The sequence below is a fragment of the Ranitomeya variabilis genome, chromosome 2 (genome assembly GCF_051348905.1).
Source record: "Ranitomeya variabilis isolate aRanVar5 chromosome 2, aRanVar5.hap1, whole genome shotgun sequence".
Lineage (NCBI taxonomy): Eukaryota > Metazoa > Chordata > Amphibia > Anura > Dendrobatidae > Ranitomeya > Ranitomeya variabilis.
In genome coordinates, this window is record NC_135233.1 from 25,158,067 (window position 1) to 25,182,150 (window position 24,084).

A 24,084-nucleotide genomic window follows, 5' to 3' on the forward strand; every position below is an offset into this window, starting at 1 on the left:
GAATCATCACATGATGTAACCGGTCCACATGGCGTCCACCATCACATCCAGCAGCCAATCACAATCCGCCTCTTGCTTGCGTTTGCCCTCCTCTTTAACCCCCGCACTGCTTGGTGGCGTCAGGTGATCTCAGTACATGACACCATGTAGTTCTGCATTTACTGGGGTCATTTCTGCTGTGACTTCCTGGGGCTTCTCATAATCCTCTCCTGGACATTTGCACCAGACCGTGCATCCTAAAACTTTGTCACTATGATTTATGGCATCGGCCATGTCGCTTCCACACATAACTGATGCACGGAATATTACTGGAGAACAGTTGTGTGTGTCTATAACTGATCCAAGGTGCACATCACCTACACTATCATATACGCCATGTTGTGCAGTCACACACATCACGACTGCCCCCAGCAGAAAAAACACAGGCCACAGTCATTTCTTACACAACTGAGGTATAATGTAAGCTGAGCCGTGATTAGTTGCTATGGTAAAATGAAAGCCAAGCTCTGGTTATATGGTAAAATGAAAGCCAAGCTCTGCTTGCTATGGTAAAATGAAAGCCAAGCTCTGGTTGCTATGGTAGAATGAAAGCCAAGCTCTGGTTGCTATGGTAGAATGAAAGACAAGGTCTGGTTGCTATGGTAAAATGAAAGCCAAGCTCTGGTTGCTATGGTAGAATGAAAGCCAAGCTCTAGGCGCTATGGTAGAATGAAAGACAAGCTCTGGTTGCTATGGTAGAATTAAAGCCAAGCTCTGGTTGCTATGGTAGAATTAAAGCCAAGCTCTGGTTGCTATGGTAGAATGAAAGACAAGCTCTGGTTGCTATGGTAGAATTAAAGCCAAGCTCTGGTTGCTATGGTAGAATGAAAGACAAGCTCTGGTTGCTATGGTAGAATGAAAGCCAAGGTCTGGTTACTATGGTAAAATGAAAGCCAAGCTCTGGTTGCTATGGTAGAATTAAAGCCAAGCTCTGGTTGCTATGGTAGAATGAAAGACAAGCTCTGGTTGCTATGGTAGAATGAAAACTGAGTTCTCATCGGTTGCTATAATAAAATGAAAGACATTTCTGATGAATGAGAACCCAAAAGTGTCACCCTGTACAGACCACACAAGATTCAGGGGGTCGGTACTGGTTGCCCGCCCTGTAGTTACACTGATTTAACCCTTTCCTTTCAGCCCTTTCTGACCTTGAGGGGCTCCGCGGCTGCCGCGCTCTCGCCAGGGGCCGATCCCACTGTATAAAATCTGGATCCGTCTGGAGAGCAGTTTCCAATTACCAATATTTAATTACAGTGAAGAAAACGCTCATTTGCTTGTGGCCGTGGAATCCCGCCGTGTCGGTAAGGCTTGTGATAAACATTCTGATATACTAATCATTGCGTTCCCTTTATTGCCGCCACCATAACCAAACATGACAGCCGCCTGCTTATCCGTGCTCGGTTGTGGTGCACCTGCGCCCGGGACGCACATGTGCTCGGCTCGGCGAGATATTGCCGGTGGTAATTCATTCCCTGGCTGCCAGGCCGCTGATAAAATCCGGGAGATCAATCAGCGAGCAGACGCCTCACCGGGAGGAGAAGGTCCCCGCTGCTTAATTATCAGCCAAGACGGCTTCCCATCCAGTGACATGTTTAGGACTTCATCTACCAGATTGGGGACGGGTGTAATAAAATAAGTCACCATTCATTAGAGAGACACCTTGGTGTTCGTAAATACATAAAATTATGCGTGTCCTTCCCTCCAATGAAATATATGACCACCGCTGCCCACTACCAAAATACACAGGAAAAAAGGATTAAAGGGAATGTCCAGATGTTGGGACCAGTGATCATGCAGTGACGAAAAGTGTTTATTTCCCCAGCAGCGCCCTCGCAGGGTAAGGAAAGTATTACATGGTGCCCCCAGGACAGCCGGGTCCTCCACTGAGAGATTATTTAATCCACGTAATAGACGAAATATGTAAAGCAAATAGACTTTATATATAATACAGTCATATAACAGAAAACCAAGGAGAGGGTGATCAAATAAAATTAACAACACATCTACCTATGTACAGTACATACATTACTGATCCTGAGTTACATCCTGTATTATACCCCAGAGCTGCACTCACTATTCTGCTGGTGCAGTCACTGTGTACATACATTACTGATCCTGAGTTACATCCTGTATTATACCCCAGAGCTGCACTCACTATTCTGCTGGTGCAGTCACTGTGTACATACATTACATTACTGATCCTGAGTTACCTCCTGTATTATACCCCAGAGCTGCACTCACTATTCTGCTGGTGCAGTCACTGTGTACATACATTACATTACTGATCCTGAGTTACCTCCTGTATTATACCCCAGAGCTGCACTCACTATTCTGCTGGTGCAGTCACTGTGTACATACATTACATTACTGATCCTGAGTTACATCCTGTATTATACTCCAGAGCTGCACTCACTATTCTGCTGGTGCAGTCACTGTGTACATACATTACATTACTGATCCTGAGTTACATCCTGTATTATACTCCAGAGCTGCGCTCACTATTCTGCTGATGCAGTCACTGTGTACATACATTACATTACTGATCCTGAGTTACATCCTGTATTATACTCCAGAGCTGCACTCACTATTCTGCTGGTGCAGTCACTGTGTACATACATTACATTACTGATCCTGAGTTACATCCTGTATTATACCCCAGAGCTGCACTCACTATTCTGCTGGTGCAGTCACTGTGTACATACATTACATTACTGATCCTGAGTTACATCCTGTATTATACTCCAGAGCTGCGCTCACTATTCTGCTGATGGAGTGTATGCTGTGTCTTTATCTTTTTAAGCCATGTTTCTTACACCAGGCATCAGCACTTGTTTAATATGTGCGAGATCAACGTTTCTTAGGTTTTTCTCTCTCCGCTCACAGATGAGGGCAGAGGAGACATAAGGGCCCACGACTTAAGTGGCTCCACAAGAAAAGCGAACGGAGCCTGAGCCTGATTGTCATATTACAGACATCAGTGACCCTACCTGTAATGTCTGGTGTCCTTAATGGCGCGGTCACTGGGGATACGCTCACTTTCCCTCTGGTTGAAGGCGTACAGCCTGTAGGGATCTTCTCCAGGTTTCCATCTTTGAGCATTCAGGTATCTACGCTCATCAAACTGGTCCCATAGATCATCCCAGTCCACATCCGTATCCTGCAATAGGAAGAAGACACTGAGCTGCCTTATGTGACAAAGAGGAAAAAGTTTAAATAACTTTGAAAAACTTTGTAAATAGTTTATTTACACTGCAACATGGCGGTTTATTATTTATTTCTTACACTCTCGCTTAGAATTCACTAGCACTGTAGCACATGTACAGTCATATGAAAAAGTTTGGGCACCCCTATTAATCTTAAGCTTAATGTTTTATAAAAATTGTTTTTTTGCAACAGCTATTTCAGTTTCATATATCTAATAACTGTTGGACACAGTAATGTTTCTGCCTTGAAATGAGGTTTATTGTACTAACAGAAAATGTGCAATCTGCATTCAAACAAAATTTGACAGGTGCATAAGTATGGGCACCCTTATCATTTTCTTGTTTTACATACTCCTACCTACTTTTTACTGACTTACTAAAGCACTTTTTTTGGTTTTGTAACCTCCTTGAGCTTTGAACTTCATAGCCAGGTGTATGCAATCATGAGAAAAGCTACTTAAAGTGGCCACTTGCAAGTTGTTCTCCTGTTTGAATCTCCTCTGAAGAGTGGCATCATGGGCTCCTCAAAACAACTGTCAAATGATCTGAAAACAAAGATTTTTCATCATAGTTGTTCAGGGGAAGGATACAAAAAGCTGTCTCAGAGGTTTAACCTGTCAATTTCCACTGTGAGGAACATAGTAAGGAAATGGAAGAACACAGGTACAGTTCTTGTTAAGGTCAGAAGTGGCAGGCCAAGAAAAACATCAGAAAGGCAGAGAAGAATGGTGAGATCAGTCAAGGACAATCCTCAGACCACCTCCAGAGAGCTGCAGCATCAACTTGCTGCAGATGGTGTCACTGTGCATCAGTCAACTATACAACGCACTTTGCACAAGGAGAAGCTGTATGGGAGAGTGATGCGAAAGAAGCCGTTTCTGCAAGCACGCCACAAACAGAGTCGGCTGAGGTATGCAAAAGCACATTTGGAGAGCCAATTTATTTTTGGAAGAAGGTCCTGTGGACTGATGAAACCAAGATTGAGTTGTTTGGTCATACAAAAAGGCGTTATGCATGGCGGCAAAAAAACACAGTGCGTTGTATAGTTGACCGATGCACAGTGACACCATCTGCAGCAAGTTGATGCTGCAGCTCTCTGGAGGTGGTCTGAGGATTGTCCTTGACTGATCTCACCATTCTTCTTCTCTGCCTTTCTGATGTTTTCCTTGGCCTGCCACTTCTGGCCTTAACAAGAACTGTACCTGTGTTCTTCCATTTCCTTACTATGTTCCTCACAGTGGAAATTGACAGGTTAAATCTCTGAGACAGCTTTTTGTATCCTTCCCCTGAACAACTATGTTGAATAATCTTTGTTTTCAGATCATTTGACAGTTGTTTTGAGGAGCCCATGACGCCACTCTTCAGAGGAGATTCAAACAGGAGAACAACTTGCAAGTGGCCACTTTAAGTAGCTTTTCTCATGATTGCATATACCTGGCTATGAAGTTCAAAGCTCAATGAGGTTACAAAACCAAAAAAAAAGTGCTTTAGTAAGTCAGTAAAAAGTAGGTAGGAGTATTTAAAACAAGAAAATGATAAGGGTGCCCATACTTATGCACCTGTCAAATTTTGTTTGAATGCAGATTGCACATTTTCTGTTAGTACAATAAACCTCATTTCAAGGCAGAAACATTACTGTGTCCAACAGTTATTAGATATATGAAACTGAAATAGCTGTTGCAAAAAAAACAATTTTTATAAAACATTAAGCTTAAGATTAATAGGGGTGCCCAAACTTTTTCATATGACTGTATGTCTCGTAGGGGAGTCCTGTTATTACAGATATCTGTACTGACACAGCCCCTTTAAATGACCACTCCAGCTCTGCTACATTAGTAAATGTAACCAGTCTCAAATATTGCATACAATGTAAACCTCAAGGAGATACACATCTGACTGTAACAACCCGCGGATCCGTCAGATACGAGTACGCAGCTCTCCTGCCGCTAATGAAAGCTGCCTGCCATCCATCTCTCGCTATCTAGCGTCTTCTCTTAGCAAATGCACAAAACTGGAGATTTGGAAGAGTGAGATATTTATCCAATAATTGACTTTTATTCACTCACTGCTCCGACATTCATCATGGTAATAAGATTCGGAGAAGCTATTTATTTTTTTATAAGTTTATGAAGGAGAACGGCTGGTAACACGGTATCGCCACATCTGTCCGCATCCGCCTAATAACTCTACTATTATATGGCTGGGATACGCGCTCCGTGGTGTGCGGGATCTTATCGGCGTGGGGTCACACAGTCACGGTCACCCACCCATAAATATAGATGTAGACACTTCTCATCCACACTTTTATTTTACAATTTTATTTTAGTTACTATTTTTGCTTCTTTTGTAAAGTTACAAAATAACACGTCCCCAGGTGTGAACTGTGCAGACGGAGGACTTTTTTTTTTTTTTTCCAATCACCCATAAACTGGGTTATAACTGTAAGCTATAAAAAAAAACATGAAAAAAACTAAATACGGATTTGTAACACCCAAAAGAGTATTGGCATGTAGATATACGCACAAAACCAATCTGCAAACACAAAATAATAATGTGTGTAACAAGCAAACATAAGAATACACATACAGAGGTACACAATTATATACACACAGAACTGTGCAAAGGTTTTAGGCACTTGTCGAAAAAAATTCTAGTTTCAGAAATAGAAATGTTAATAGTTTATTTATATCAATTATTTATATCAATTAACAAAATGCAAAAATGAATCCAATATTTAGTGAGACTGCCCTTTACTTTCAAAACAGCATCGAAAGCATCACTGCTTCTCGGTCACTTGAAACAAACACACAGGAAGGAACTCGGCAGAAGATTGTTCCAAACATCTTGGAGACCTGACCCCAGATCTTCTTTGTAGGACCGTGTCTCTCTGTTCTTGCAGACTCTCATTATTGTGACGCTTTCTTGTCCTTGGACGTTGATTGCAAGAAGATGGGAGGCGCTGGACCAAGAAGAGCGACATCTTTCGGTCTGGACCACCCCCCGCAGGTGACTATAATAATCTTTATCTTCTCTTACAAGTCAGGTTGGTGGTAGATATACAGCATTATAGAATGCTGTATATCAGCCCTGAAAGGCGGTGGCCGTATCTTATATAGGGCCAAAGCTGGTGACAGATTATTTTAACCTTACTTTTATGTCGCGGTAGATCTTTTATTATTTTTGTTTATTTTGCGCTTTACAGACATCATCGTCGCTGTCCCCATCGGGGCTCACAGTCTACATTCCCCATCAGTATTCCCAGGGAGACATGATATAAATGTCTCAGTTGGTTGCACCCCTTATACTAAGTGGTCTCCGTTAGCTCTCGAGGTTTCCGCTCTTGGATATCATCCCCGGTCAATAGATAGACTACATATAAGACGCATTATGCAAAGAGATGACTTGATGCCTAATAATATTAGTAAAAGTAATAATAAGACTATGTATCCTTGATGAGCGAGACCATTATATCAGAGGTAATAGAGTTAACATGATTTATTCCCCACGTCTTCCCTCATGTGGCAGCGCCGTTTGATATTAATTACAACACTAGTCTTGAAGGTTTGCACGGTCTGATAGGAACTATGACAAAATGTCATCTGCGGTAGAAGATGTACGGTACGGCCCGCGCCGCGATAAACCATTCACTTCATTGTTATGAAACGTACACATTAAAAAACACTTACAGCCTCTAATTATCATGAGATCACCTCAGCCGTGAAGAATTAGAGCTTGGATTCAAGGTCTTTCATGAGAAGCATCACCGGCTCGCTGCACCGGCGAGATAACACCCGCCATACTCCAATAAGACGGAGGTTTCATCTGAGAACTTGTCAGACAATTTGGAAGAGTTGTAAAATGAGACGATGAGGTCAGTGGTTACTCAACGAACAGAAGATGAATGATGCAGCAAAAGATATTGATTATCCCACTGCTAGAGAAGAAGTATTTAATATGTATCACTTTAAGAAAAGTAACCTTAAAAACCCTGTCAGTATTGTCAGTAAGTACTGGAGGCGTCTCTTTCTCTTGTTATCTGCATTCAGCAAACTACAATACTGCTCCCTATACACAAGAATATAACTGCTATAATACTGCCCCTATGTACAAGAATATAACTGCTATAATACTGCCCCTATGTACAAGAATATAACTACTATAATACTGCTCCTATGTACAAGAATATAACTACTATAACACTGCCCCTATGTACAGGAATATAACTACTATAATACTGCCCCTATGTACAAGAATATAACTACTATAATACTGCTCCTATGTACAAGAATATAACTACTATAATACTGCTCCTATGTAGAAGAATATAACTACTATAATACTGACCCCTATGTACAGGAATATAACTACTATAATACTGCCCCTATGTACAAGAATATAACTGCTATAATACTGCTCCTATGTACAGGAATATAACTGCTATAATACTGCCCCTATGTACAAGAATATAACTACTATAATACTGCTCCTATGTACAAGAATATAACTACTATAACACTGCCCCTATGTACAGGAATATAACTACTATAATACTGCCCCTATGTACAAGAATATAACTACTATAATACTGCTCCTATGTATGAGAATATAACTACTATAATACTGCTCCTATGTACAAGAATATAACTACTATAATACTGCTCCTATGTACAAGAATATAACTACTATAATACTGCCCCTATGTACAAGAATATAACTGCTATAATACTGCCCCTATGTACAAGAATATAACTACTATAATACTGCCCCCTATGTACAAGAATATAACTACTATAATACTGCCCCTATGTACAAGAATATAACTACTATAATACTGCTCCTATGTACAAGAATATAACTACTATAACACTGCCCCTATGTACAGGAAAATAACTACTATAATACTGCCCCTATGTACAAGAATATAACTACTATAATACTGCTCCTATGTACAAGAATATAACTACTATAATACTGCTCCTATGTACAAGAATATAACTACTATAATACTGACCCCTATGTACAGGAATATAACTACTATAATACTGCCCCTATGTACAAGAATATAACTGCTATAATACTGCTCCTATGTACAGGAATATAACTACTATAATACTGTCCCTATGTACAAGAATATAACTACTATAATACTGTCCCTATGTACAAGAATATATCTACTATAATACTGCTCCTATGTACAAGAATATAACTACTATAATACTGCCCCTATGTACAAGAATATAACTTGTTATGGACCTGGTGGTTAGGAGCACCCGAAATGACCTGATGGTTAAAATGGAAAAACCTGGGACAAGCTCTGAGGAAGTGGTAACTCTACTGACCGCAATCCCTAATCCTACCACACACACTAGAAATAGCCGTGGAGCGTACCTAACTCTCCCTAGACGCCTCTTCACAGCCTAAGAGCTAACTACCCCTAAAGATAGAAATAGCAGCCTACCTTGCCTCAGAGAAATTCCCCAAAGTAAAGGTAGCCCCCCACAAATATTGACTGTGAGTTAAGAGGAAGTAACAAACACAGGAATTAAACAGATTTTAGCAAAGGAGGCCGAATCTTCTCTAGACAGACAGAGGATAGGAAAGGGAACTATGCGGTCAGTATTAAAAACTACAAAAACCACGCAGAGTGTGCAAAAAGACCTCCACACCGACTCACGGTGTGGAGGTGCAGCTCTGCACCCCCAGAGCTTCCAGCTAGCAAGGAAATATCATAATAGCAAGCTGGACTGGAAACATAGCATGTACTGAGAAATATATTCAAAAACCAATGAACAGCAAATGGACTAGCGAGGACTTAGCTTCTGCTGGAGTAGACAGGTCATCTGAGAAATCCAAGAGAGATCTGAACCAGTACTGAGACATTGACAGCTGGCATGAACTAACGACCTGGGCAGAGTTAAATAGGGAAGCCAGCAGCAGCAATAAACGAGGGCAGCTGAGAAAGCCAACCTCAAAGATCAGCAGTTCCACTTAAGGCCACCAGAGGGTGTCCAAGGACAGAACTCACCAAAGTACCATTCACGACCACAGGAGGGAGCCCGAGAACGGAATTCACAACAATAACTACTATAATACTGCCCCTAGGTACAAGAATATATCTACTATAATACTACCCCTATGTACAAGGATATAACTACTATAATACTGCCCCTATGTACAAGAATATAACTACTATAATACTGCCCCTATGTACAAGAATATAACTACTATAATACTGCTCCTATGTACAAGAATATAACTACTATAATACTGCCCCTATGTACAAGAATATAACTACTATAATACTGCCCCTATGTACAAGAATATAACTACTATAATACTGCTCCTATGTACAAGAATATAACTACTATAATACTGCCCCTATGTACAAGAATATAACTACTATAATACTGCTCCTATGTACAAGAATATAACTACTATAATACTGCCCCTATGTACAAGAATATAACTACTATAATACTGCCCCTATGTACAAGAATATAACTACTATAATACTGCTCCTATGTACAAGAATATAACTACTATAATACTGCCCCTATGTACAAGAATATAACTACTATAATACTGCTCCTATGTACAAGCATATAACTACTATAATACTGCCCCTATGTACAAGAATATAACTACTATAATACTGCCCCTATGTACAAGAATATAACTACTATAATACTGCTCCTATGTACAAGAATATAACTACTATAATACTGCCCCTATGTACAAGAATGTAACTACTATAATACTGCCCCTATGTACAAGAATATAACTACTATAATACTGCTCCTATGTACAAGAATGTAACTACTATAATACTGCCCCTATGTACAAGAATATAACTACTATAATACTGCCCCTATGTACAAGAATGTAACTACTATAATACTGCCCCTATGTACAAGAATATAACTACTATAATACTGCCCCTATGTACAAGAATGTAACTACTATAATACTGCCCCTATGTACAAGAATATAACTACTATAATACTGCTCCTATGTACAAGAATATAACTACTATAATACTGCCCCTATGTACAAGAATATAACTACTATAATACTGCCCCTATGTACAAGAATAGAACTACTATAATACTGCCCCTATGTACAAGAATATAACTACTATAATACTGCCCCTATGTACAAGAATAGAACTACTATAATACTGCCCCTATGTACAAGAATATAACTACTATAATACTGCTCCTATGTACAAGAATATAACTACTATAATACTGCCCCTATGTACAAGAATATAACTACTATAATACTGCCCCTATGTACAAGAATATAACTACTATAATACTGCTCCTATGTACAAGAATATAACTACTATAATACTGCCCCTATGTACAAGAATATAACTACTATAATACTGCTCCTATGTACAAGAATATAACTACTATAATACTGCCCCTATGTACAAGAATATAACTACTATAATACTGCCCCTATGTACAAGAATATAACTACTATAATACTGCTCCTATGTACAAGAATATAACTACTATAATACTGCCCCTATGTACAAGAATATAACTACTATAATACTGCTCCTATGTACAAGCATATAACTACTATAATACTGCCCCTATGTACAAGAATATAACTACTATAATACTGCCCCTATGTACAAGAATATAACTACTATAATACTGCTCCTATGTACAAGAATATAACTACTATAATACTGCCCCTATGTACAAGAATGTAACTACTATAATACTGCCCCTATGTACAAGAATATAACTACTATAATACTGCTCCTATGTACAAGAATGTAACTACTATAATACTGCCCCTATGTACAAGAATATAACTACTATAATACTGCCCCTATGTACAAGAATGTAACTACTATAATACTGCCCCTATGTACAAGAATATAACTACTATAATACTGCCCCTATGTACAAGAATGTAACTACTATAATACTGCCCCTATGTACAAGAATATAACTACTATAATACTGCTCCTATGTACAAGAATATAACTACTATAATACTGCCCCTATGTACAAGAATATAACTACTATAATACTGCCCCTATGTACAAGAATAGAACTACTATAATACTGCCCCTATGTACAAGAATATAACTACTATAATACTGCTCCTATGTACAAGAATATAACTACTATAATACTGCCCCTATGTACAAGAATATAACTACTATAATACTGCCCCTATGTACAAGAATAGAACTACTATAATACTGCCCCTATGTACAAGAATATAACTACTATAATACTGCCCCTATGTACAAGAATAGAACTACTATAATACTGCTCCTATGTACAAGAATATAACTACTATAATACTGCCCCTATGTACAAGAATATAATATTATGTTATACACTCTATAACGTTTACACGTTATATGTTGGTTTGGGGATTCTATCATGGACTTATGTGATATCTGTGATATTATCACTACTCTTTTATGTGCAGCCTTTTCTTTTATTACTCGCTCGCTCTCCCAGTACTATACAGGAGAGGCCATTATTATGGAAATAAGATGCATTGAGGCGGTGGTGGAGGTTGCGCCGGTCGCGATCACCGGGGGCAGATGTGGCCATGGACTTCACCCAGGGATCTCATTAGGCTATGCCTATTCTGCGGGTGGTTATTTGTGGCCAGATGTCCTGCTGTCACTGAGACGCGTTTGTGGCCCTGAGATAAACAGAATATGCCATTTGGACTCTTGCTTTTCGTTACTGTCATGTATTTTTACACTTTCAGCTGGAATATACAGTAGCAGTATGCTGCCGATACTGAGGTCAGAAAAGGTGTAAATTTACCATAATGTAACATTGGAAGAATTGGGCGTTGTGAAGCTCCCGGAGCAGATGTCGGAGCCCAAGTCTACACACGCTGGTGATTGTAGTCTGTGCCAGGGCTGCTAGCGTGTGCCAGCTGTGCTCTTATTATTCCCACCATCATTTACTTCAGCCTGGATTACAGCCCATAAACTAGGTTTCATCTCGGTCACAACACTCCTGTGCATCTCCCACCGATTTATAGGACAGATGCCGAAAACTCTTCATGATCAACTCTTCCTCTAATTGCTACATTTCATAGGCAGCGACCGTGGTCGGAATTCAGGAGATTGGGTAATTAAATGACGCTCTGTGTGACTGGATACAGAATACTTATTGGTGACGGAGCCCGATCCTGGCGTCATGGTGGACCTCGATCTCCTGGATTATGAAGACTAGAAAGCAATTGACAATTCTTAGAAATGATAGCACTGATTTACAGGACGCACGTCAGTAGTCCAAGGACACCGGATGGAGGTCTGCGAAACGAGCCCGCTTCTGTCACGATCAGCTGCAGCCGCAGATGCGGCCCAGCCCATAGACGCCCCCAAGCCCACCAACCTCAGAAGGCGTGGGGCACGCGTCCCCTGGGGACTCAATACGGACCCTTTAAACCACAGAGGGGGACCCGGCCTACCCGAACTAGGGGAGGGCAGAGACCGGGGTTCAGTGGCAGCTGAGCATGTGGACATGGAAAGAGACACGTAGGACTATATTACACCGCACAACTTCAGGTATAGAGAAAGTAAAGTTTACTAAAGTCACACAGTACATAAACAAAACATGACGATGTCAGGCTCCCGATTCCACACCTCCAGAAGGGTACCACTTAGTGGACCCCAAGGCACCAACGGATCACCGAGGCATACATAGGCGGGACATCAGGACCCAGGTAGGACATCAAAGTACACGAGGACATCAGGGCGAAGGCAAGACATCAGGATACAGACAGGACATCTGGACTCAGGAAAGACCTCAGGACATCAGGACACAGGAAGGGCATCAGGACACAGAATACTGGATAGACATCTGGGACACTGGCGTGGCAGCCCAGGTCATCAGCTGGGACACTGGTGTAGCAGCCCAGGTCATAAGGACATCGAACACAGAAAGGACATCAGGGAACACGAGGTCATCAGGATGCAGGTAAGACATCAGGACACACAAGAACGTCAGGACATCAGGATAGAGACAGGACATCAGGACATCTGGACCCAGGGTCACCGGCAGACATCAGACAGGAGTCGTTCGGTTCCGGACATCCGACACGACCTACAGGCACCACCAGTCATCAGGCTCCAAGCTCCACGCAGCGGTCATCAGGTTCCAGACTGCGGTTGTCAGGCTCCGGGCATCGGACCTAGGAAGGAACTCAAGCGTGATGGTGCAAGCACCGCCGTATTGGACGTGAGCCAGACGGGGTTAACACCGCATGGTAGTCAGAGCACAGTAGTAGATGCTCAGCAGAAACACCGGTTTCAAGAGACTCAAAGTCACTGGGAGTGAGGCTCCAGAAGCAGAGGGATTCCAGGAACATAATCACAGCAGACACAGTTCAGACAGGTTCAGGTACAGGAACAGGATCAAGGATTCGGGCCTGGATATATCGCCTCCAGGACAGGTGCCAGAACAGGACAAAACAGGAATCAAGGCAAGGACTTTGGTACCAAAACATAGACGGGAGAGGTGCAGGAACACAAACAGACATAGCAAAGTTCAGGAGCTTTGTGAGTAGCTCAGGCCCCGCCCATAGGGCAGGGGAACTTTATATAGGAGCTGCCCCTCAGCAATTGGCTGGGGACAGCATTTCAAGTACACACCCTAACCCTGATAAAAGCAGGGGACGTGTGGCCGCGCACGCCCTTAGCACACACAGAAACCATTACAGCACAATCAGTGCAGGAACTGAGGCTCAGGGCACCTGGCTGTGACTGTACGCACTGACACACGTGGAAAGTCATGCACCAGCTGCAAATGACCTCACAACCCGTGGACAGCTTCCACAGCGGCAACCAGGGACCGCACATGTGGAAGGAAATGCAATAGAAAAGACCTAACCACCATGTACGGCTGCGCAGCAGAGCAGGGAACTGAGAAGGCTCCATCCAGATAACAGCCAACAGTATCCCAGCTCAAATTAGGGGGAAAAGAGTAAAGGGTTAAAGCAAACATATGCATTGTCATGCCGAAAACCAGAAACAGACAGAATGGCATGACAGCTACCTGCCAGAATTCCCAGTGCTTCTACTTTCTTAAGGAAATCCAAAGACCAAGATCCAGCTCATTTACTAAATCTTAAACTTTATTTTCCAATACTTTATAACATGGTGATGGAAGGATGGATGGCATGTCAAAACACTTTGTGGAAAAGAAGGTCCTTCATTGAACTATAATAATTAACGCCTTTCGAGGCGTAACCATAATCAGAAGCGGTGCCGGCGTTTCCTGTACGTAGGAGGCGGTTCGTAGGGCTCCTGTGTGGCGGCCACAGACAACTGACGTGGCCGATGGATCACAATATTGTAAATCAATTCATTCCTTTCTAGCAGTCATCCTTTGAAAGTCACAAACTCCACTAGGTCATATTAGAAAGGAGTTTTGTGGATAGGATTTCCGCGCCGCTGAATGAATGAAGACGTCAATCCAGGAGTTGGTTGATAATGGATATTCGTGGTTTATTCAAGGCATTTCGAAGTTTCCATCACTTCTTGGTCAGGAAGTAATTACATGTAAAGACATATGGTTACATCCTGATAAAGAAGTGATGGAAACTGGATTGACGTCTTCATTCATTCAGCAGCGCGGAAATTCCATCTACAAAACTCCTCTCTAATATAGACACTGTTGGTCACTCGGTGACCCGTGGATCTTCAGCAGGTCACAACTACGCCTAAAAACGCAAACCTCGGCTATATCAGGTTAGCATAATCTGATAAGACGTGTAGAGTTTATTGGCTAAGACCCTATTGGTGCAATTTTCTCCACAGCTTTTTATAAACTCCATTTGGTGGAAGTCAGTGGAAGATCTATGGACTCGCTCAACCTTCAGGTTATCCAGAACTTCACTTTTGCTGGTTTGATAATATTCCTCAACTACAGACCTTGTAAGCCTTTTCGACTTTTTTGCATGCTAGTTGCTCGTTATTTGCTCATGTAGAAAAAAATAAAAATTCAGAAACAGTGTTTTCATAGACGAGGCCGAAAATACCAGAGAAAATAAGAATTTAGACCCACCATCCAGCTATTTAAAAGGAGTCATGTCAACATGATACATTATTGAAAATTCAAAATGCTTATAAAATAAAAAAAATTTGCAATATACTTGTTTTTTTTAAAAAAAATCCTCTATTTTGTCAAGAGCAGAAGGATTTTTAATTTTGTAGTTTATTGCTCGTTGTCTAGTTTATCAGCGACATCTGCAGTCCATCGGTGCTGGTGGGCCGTCTCCTATTCAAGAAATGAAGGACAGTCAAGCTGTGTGCTATGGTGCTTGCAAGCGCTGCTTTGTAGCCATCAGGACCGCTGGATCCAGCTACCTTTTCAGCGCCATTGTGCTTCTCGGATTCTACAGGGGCAAAGTTGCCTTATGTTGCAGCATCAAAAAGAACACAAGTTTGGACCAGCAGCACAACCATGCCATCAGCCTGAGCTATGGTGCAATGTTCCCTGGCAAGCAATAAGTAACACAAAGGAACCGTCCATTACGGAAGACTGATCTACATGAAACCCCCTTAAGGCAGGTGCTTGCTACCTTTATATGTTGAGCATTTTTATCATGTCAGAGCATGGGTTCCACATGGACGTTTTGAAGGTGGAGGCCCCTTGTTTCCCCTTTATTGGGGAGCAAACATTGACTCAGGCTCTTGGTGGAAACTGGGCTGCCAACCCAAAAGGTTTTGGTGAAATGAGGCCACCGATTGCTGCCCCCTGCTATGGCCTGCTGGTGGGGGGCTTGGTAAAGGTTTCTTGGGTGATCTTCTTAATTTGGAGAGGGCTAAGGAAAAAAAATGCATTCTTGCACACTTCTTTAGTACTTGGTAAAAATGATCGAATTTTTGGGGCTTTCATTCAAAAATGGATCTGGTAGGGATTGGTAACTGAGTAATAGGTTTTTGGTAGTTATGAACATAAGAGGAACATTTTTCAATGCTAGCAACGTTTTTAATATTTCACTCAGCCAAGAGAAGAACCGTAGTGGATTGAACCTCATGCAAAATAAACTCAATCCCACATCATAAAAGAAAATGATGGCATTTGGCACGGCATCGGGGGAGAGTTAATGGAGTACACTGAACACTAAGGACGGCTGTAATTTAACTTTTTAAGGGAAACAGTTCTCCGGTGCGAATTTCCCTTATGAAATATCATCCAAACTTTATAACAGTAATAACTCTCGGGGACTATGAGGCCGTTCATCTAGCGAGCTGCCAAGAACATTATAGGTGGAGGCTCGATGTGATGTTGATCGCCGCAACGTTTATCAAATTATTGGAGTAATTATTCAATTTGGACTCTTCAGGGGATGAAGTTCTTTAGCTCGGAGTCGATTTAAGCAAACATTGTATTTCATTATTGTATTAACTTCTCCATTTGTGACCGGACTATTGTTTTTCTTACCTCGTTTTATTACAAGGTGAAAAACGGGAGCTGAAAGGAAGTGGGTTACAATTTAACAGGTGGCTAGTGAAGTTATTATGATGCCATATAAAATAAATTGTACCCAACATAAAGATTTAGAGGGGTGGTCCTGCTGAGAATCTCTTTATTATGTTAGCATCTGCCAGCTAGATACAGATGTAGCACAGCTTAATTGAATGATTGGCATTCCATGAGGGTTCCGGTAATGTGCCGATGGTTCTAATGCAAAGTGACCAACGTGCTCCTCTTTTGATTTGATGCACACTCAATATGGCGCTGGGCTAATAAAAATAAAGCTGCAAATGCCGGCAGGTAGGGGACAATTAGTAGGACTTCTGTCTGGCATTCAAGGAATTCTTAGGAGGCCGCTGGACCAAGGTTCTGTGACTCGATTTGCTCATCTCTAATTACTTGTATCACTGGAGACCCTCTTTCTCTTTGAGAAGAGGTCATGTTCCTATATGCCAGCTAAGGAAACATTTTATCCCTTAGACCTCCCATTGAAGGTCTTCTCCTTTGCACTGATGATGGGCCAGAACTCCGAAACAGGGGTCTGCAAATGAGAGCTATCCCTTTTTCTAGTGGATTCAGATTTTATATCCCAAGAGTCAACATCGACTTCTAATATTGATACTTTGAATAAGGGATGCAAGAGATCCTTCTCTCTATATAAAGAGGTTATGTTTCCCTATGCCAGCTTGGCGGTCTTCTTAAGGAGAACCTTTACCCCTTAGACCTCCCAATGACGTTATCCTACTCTGCACTCATGAGGGGCAAGAACCCCGAAACAGGTGTCTGCAAGCGGAGGTCGATCACTGTTGAAGAGAATTCTCAATTTATATTGTAAGTCAGGTGGGAAAGCTCTTTAAAGGGTCAACATTGACTTCTAATATTGCTACTTTCAACAGGGGGCACTAAAGACCCTAATCTTTTTCTCTGAGAAGAGACTAATTTCATAAAGCCTGTACTAATTAATTTATCTCTTCTCCGTATTAGAAAAGTAAGTGGGGAACATAGGACACCCCTCTTTGACAGCTACAGACTCTAACAGAGAATATATTGGACATGGGTATTTCTATCGGACAATCCCTTTAAAGTGACTCTCTTAGAGAGAAGGTGCCCATCCTTAGCCCAAAAGTTGTAGTCATTTATAATACAATGCCCTGGAGGTCTCCATGCACATCACTCAACACCTTGGCTACCTTTATAACCCCTGAGCAATGGTTGACTATAGATATCCAGTAACTAATATATTAAAGAACTCCTCTTCTAAAGAGAATTTAAAGGCGTTCTCCATTTTGGTCCAATCCCTACTTGTTATAAGGGTCAATCACAAGAGCGCCGCAGGTCCGGGGGGTGAGTATACACTGTTTTTAGTTTCTGCACCAGGTTGCATCTATTAAGATGTTTTTTCTCATAGTGGACAACCTCTAATTCATAATGTCGCAATACGGTATACGAAAATCTGTAATTAATTTCGATAAACGACATTATAAAAACAAACGTCCCCCCCCCCCCCCAGACGCGCGCTCACACGACTTTTCAATAAACACAATAATTCATTGTCGATGGTTTGCAGACACACTGATAAATTAGTCAGTGTATTTTTACTTCTCGACACAAAGAAAGAAAATATAGAAAAAAAAAATCAAGTGAACATAATTACTTGTTTGATGTAACACTGGTGTAATTAGAGGCAAACACTCGGCGGAGCGCACGACGCATGAATGAACCAGTCACTGCCATTAAAAATTACCATACAATATGAAGTCCCGTAAATGTCAGGTGCGATCCAGTGACTATTCTGACCTGTGTAATTACAGCTCCTGATATATTCAGAGCTGACATTTCAGCCGAGAAACGTCTCCGTGCAAAGAAAACTCTACACATAAAAGAATGGTATGACAAAGAAAATATGGAACATTCCCAGAGCAGAATGTATAAGTAAGGAGAAGCCCGGAGCCGGATCTTGGGCATCTCGGACGGATCCGCAGGTAGATGAACAGGCCGCTTTCATACATCCAGGGATTATCACTTAAAAGGTAAAGCCCCGAGATCGCACATATCGGCCACCGCTATACACTTCTGCTTTGTACCCAAATGTTAAGTGTGCTGGCGCTCATAAAAGTCACCCACTATAATGTCTTTTATACACATGGAAACAAACAGCGGGAAATCATCCCAACTTAGAGCTCCACTATACTGCTAATAGGAACAGAGTCCATATAATGTAAGCACAGATAGTACTGGCTCCCAGTCTTTAATTGTAAAGGATGTAGGCACAGATAGAACTGGCTCCCTGTCTTTCCCCATAAATGATAAATGCACAACTAGTACTACCTCACTGTCTTTCACTGAAAACGATGTAGGCACAGATAGTACTGCTACCCTGTCTTTCTCTGTAAATGTTGTATGCACAGATAGTATTGGCTCCCTGTCTTTCTCCATAAATGATGTAGGCGCATATTGTAATCATTCCCTATAAATGATATAGGCACAGATAGTACTGGCCCCCTGTCTTTCCCTATCAATGATGTAGGTTCAGATAGTACTGCCTCCCTCTCTTTCCCTATAAATTATGTAGGCACAGATAGTACTACCTCCCCTGTCTTTCCCTATAAATGATATATTCACAGATAAAACTACCTCCCTGTTTTTCACTGCAAATGATGTAGGCACAGATAGTTCTGGCTCCCTGTCTTTCCCTAAAAATGATGTAAGCGCAGATAGTACTCGTTCCCTAGCTTTCCCTATAAATGACATAGGCACAGATAGTACTGCCTCCCTGTCTTTCTCTATAAGTGATGTAGGCGCATATAGTAATCTTTCCCTGTAAATGATATAGGCACAGATAGTACTAGCTCCCTGTATTTCTCTATAAATGATGTAGGTTCAGATAGTACTGACTCCCTCTCTTTCCCTATAAATGATGTAGGCACAGATAGTACTACCTCCCTGTCTTTCTCTATAAATGATGTAGGCGCATATAGTAATCTTTCCCTGTAAATGATGTAGGCACAGATAGTACTGACCCCGTCTTTCCCTATAAATGATGTAGGCACAGATAGTACTGACCCCCTGTCTTTCCCTATAAATAATGTATGCACAGATAGTACTGTCTCTCTCTTCCTATAGGCACAAAGTTTGTTATAAAATTGAAAGGTCACTGAGCCTCCCCTCCCCACCATGGGCCACTTTCTACAATGCGCCGATTTCTTTATCGAGCCTGCCTGCAGCAAACCCCTAGTGCACCTCTTAGTATTCAGGATTCTTCAGGCAACTAATAATTCCAAGGCCCTTGGATCCTCTATAAGGAAGGTCACTGATGATATTCATTCTGCAGAAATACTATTTTAATAAAGTTTTTCACAGGCAGCAATAAAGAATATGTATAGTAATTTAGCCGGCCGAAATCGCCCTTCACTTGGAGATTGCTTAAAAATCCTATTACACAGCGAACATTTAGATGCACAGAGCTATTGATATAAATATTCGCAGGGAATTCTGAGGGCGCTACTCAAAACTACTTATCAAACCCCAACAGCTTCACCTGGCCGTCGTTACAGCACGAAGGTTAATTAAAGAAGCGCTGCAGGTCAGCGGTGGCTGAATATACAAGGCAAATAACGGCCATAGATTGTGGCCAGGAGCATTGGCCGAGCTCAGGGATAACGCAAAACTAAAGAAAAGTTATATTATATGCATTCCTGATTATATCTAAAGATACACCTTTTAAAGGGGTCGTCCAATGTCATATATAAAGACCTTTAAAAGGCTGAGAGAGATGCTGAGCGTCGGGAAATACAGTTTTCTATTATGTTATCTAATATTTTCATGCAATAAGCTTTTCATTGCTTCCACGACTTGTAAACAAAGTCTGATAGTCCGGATTCCACCCCCACCCACAGAGAAAACCTTTGTATCCTTCTTCTCCCACCTCCCTATTAAGAAGCCTGAGAGTCCTGCTTACCCCAACAACTTATAAAGAAAGCCTGAGAGTCCTGCTTCCCCTGACCACTTATAAAGAAAACCTGAGAGTCCTGCTTCCCCCGACCACTTATAAAGGAAGCCTGAGAGTCCTGCTTCCCCCGACCACTTATAAAGAAAGCCTGAGAGTCCTGCTTACCCCAACAACTTATAAAGAAAGCCTGAGAGTCCTGCTTCCACCGACCACTTATAAAGAAAGCCCGAGAGTCCTGCTTACCCCAACAACTTATAAAGAAAGCCTGAGAGTCCTACTTTCCCCGACCACTTATAAAGAAAACCTGAGAGTCCTGCTTCCCCCGACCACTTATAAAGAAAGCCTGAGAGTCCTGCTTCCCTCAACAACTTATAAAGAAAGCCTGAGAGTCCTGCTTCCACCGACCACTTATAAAGAAAACCTGAGAGTCCTGCTTCCCCCGACCACTTATAAAGGAAGCCTGAGAGTCCTGCTTCCCCCGACCACTTATAAAGAAAACCTGAGAGTCCTGCTTCCCCCGACCACTTATAAAGAAAGCCTGAGAGTCCTGCTTCCCCCGCCCACTTATAAAGAAAGCCTGAGAGTCCTGCTTCCCCCGACCACTTATAAAGGAAGCCTGAGAGTCCTGCTTCCCCCGCCCACTTATAAAGAAAGCCTGAGAGTCCTGCTTCCCCCGACCACTTATAAAGGAAGCCTGAGAGTCCTGCTTCCCCCGACCACTTATAAAGAAAGTCCGAGAGTCCTGCTTCTCCCGACCACTTACAAAGAAAGCCTGAGAGTCCTGCTTCCACCGACCACTTATAAAGAAAGCCTGAGAGTCCTGCTTCCCCCGACCACTTATAAAGAAAGCCTGAGAGTCCTGCTTCCACCGACCACTTATAAAGAAAGCCCGAGAGTCCTGCTTACCCCAACAACTTATAAAGAAAGCCTGAGAGTCCTACTTTCCCCGACCACTTATAAAGAAAACCTGAGAGTCCTGCTTCCCCCGACCACTTATAAAGAAAGCCTGAGAGTCCTGCTTCCCTCAACAACTTATAAAGAAAGCCTGAGAGTCCTGCTTCCACCAACCACTTATAAAGAAAGCCCGAGAGTCCTGCTTTCCCGACCACTTATAAAGAAAGCCTGAGAGTCCTGCTTCCCCTGACCACTTATAAAGAAAGCCTGAGAGTCCTGCTTCCCCAACCACTTAAAAAGAAAGCCTGAGAGTCCTGCTTCCGCCGACCACTTATAAAGAAAGCCCGAGAGTCCTGCTTCCCCTGACCACGTATAAAGAAAGCCTGAGAGTCCTGCTTCCCCTGACCACGTATAAAGAAAGCCTGAGAGTCCTGCTTCTGGCGACCACTTATAAAGAAAGCCTGAGAGTCCTGCTCCCCCGACCACATGTAAAGAAAGCCTGTGAGCCCTGCTTACCCCAACAACTTATAAAGAAAGCCTGAGAGTCCTGCTTCCACCGACCACTTATAAAGAAAGCCCGAAAGTCCTGCTTACCCCAACAACTTATAAAGAAAGCCTGAGAGTCCTGCTTCCCCCGACCATTTCTAAAGAAAACCTGGGAGTCCTGCTTCCCTCAACAACTTATAAAAAAAGCCTGTGAATCCTGCTTCCCCCAACCACTTATAAAGAAAGCCTGAGAGTCCTGCTTCCACCGACTACGTATAAAAAAATTCTACTTAACAGACCACTTATAAAGAAAGCCTGTGAGTCCTGCTTTCTCTGTAAACTGTAAACCCCGGGTACTGAAAGGAAAGCAGGATGATCTGTACTTACCTTGAGTTGCGGTGATGCGCCCTCTGCTGGATGTCCTCATATGAACTCGAGCGTGGGAACTTTTCCAAGGCTCCAGTTCATGAGGACATCCAGCAGAGGGCGCATCACCGCAACTCAAGGTAAGTACAGATCATCCTGCTTTCCTTTCAGTACCCGGGGTTTACAGGCACGAGCGAGTGCATTAGCACAGCTCCTGGCTGTAAAATGATTTAACCCCTTCAGATGGATTTACTTCGTGGGACGTGACAGATCATCTGAAGGTATGTATATTGTTGGTTTATTATTTTTCAGAGCGAGGGTCTTCAGGTGGATTGAGAGAGCAATAAAATATTAAAACAACCTGTGTGTTTATTTCATTAAAATACTTTTTAATAATATGTGTGTGTTTTTTTAGCCCTTTCATACAATTGGATTAATAATGGATAGGTGTCATAATTGACGCCTCTCCATTATTAATCTGGCTTAATGTCACCTTACAATAGCAAGGTGACATTAACCCTTCATTACCCCATATCCCACCGCTACACGGGAGTGGGAAGAGAGTGGCCAAGTGCCAGAATAGGCGCATCTTCCAGATGTGCCTTTTCTGGGGTGGCTGGGGGCAGATGTTTGTAGCCAGGGGGGGCCAATAACCATGGACCCTCTCTAGGCTATTAATATCTGCCCTCAGTCACTGGCTTTACCACTCTGGCGGAGAAAATTGCGCGGGAGCCCACGCCAATTTTTTCCGCCATTTAACCCTTTATTTTAGCAGCTACAGCGCCCAAATTTTGCACATACACACTACTAACATTAGTAGTGTGGAATATGCAAAAAAAATGGGGATATGAGATGGTTTACTGTATGTAACCATGTCTCATATCATGTCGGGTTTGTGAAGGAGAAATGAAAAGCCGGCAATTGAATTACTGTCTTTTCACTAACACCGCTGCGTATTTCTCGCAGGTCACACTGCTGGTCCGTGTGTAATCCGTATTTTTCTCGCCCCCATAGACTTTCATTGGCGATTTTTTTGTGCAATACGGTGACAAACGCAGCATGCTGCGATTTTCTACGGCCGTACAAGACCGTATATTACGGATGCGTAATATACGGCAGATAGGAGCTGGGCCACAGAGAATCATTGGGCTTTGTGTAATGCGTATTTTACGGACGTAGTTTATGCGCTCATACGTCCGTAAAACTCGCTAGTGTGAGGCCGGCCTAAATAGTATTGCTCTTTTAGAAAAAATCTTTTTTTATCGGACACTTTTTTCTTTCCACGGGGCAGGGTCTACAAACAGTGATTTGGACAGACAGCAGCTTTCTATATGGTTTATTTTTCAGTGTTTTTTTAATTTATTTATTTAACACATTGTGCCTCCCATAAGGTCATAAAAGACTTTTGGGGGCATTACAATATTTAATTTTATATGTATTAAAATAATTTCCTCTGTAACTGGAATCAGCCCCTGTTACAGGGGAAATGCAGCTTCCTTCCTTCATAGCTGATCCGAGTCTGCGGATACCCAGCAGGCCCTGCTCCCTCCTTGCACCTGGCTATGATATAATTTTTTGAGGCGCTGTTATCATTTCCTAATCATAAATAGCCCTCAGGAAAGCAGCCGCCGACTCACCGCTCCTGCAGCCGCCGACTCACCGCTCC

The 24,084-nt window shown here is 42.1% G+C and overlaps 1 protein-coding gene across 1 annotated transcript in view; it reads right to left on the reverse strand.

The window, feature by feature from the left end:
- Window positions 1-24,084, reverse strand: part of GALNT14 (polypeptide N-acetylgalactosaminyltransferase 14) — a 460,225-nt gene that overhangs the window by 275,147 nt on the left and 160,994 nt on the right. The window contains exon 2 of the mRNA XM_077282130.1: window positions 3,027-3,196. Within this exon, the coding sequence (XP_077138245.1) occupies window positions 3,027-3,196 (170 nt within the window). The remainder of the gene's footprint in view (window positions 1-3,026; window positions 3,197-24,084) is intronic.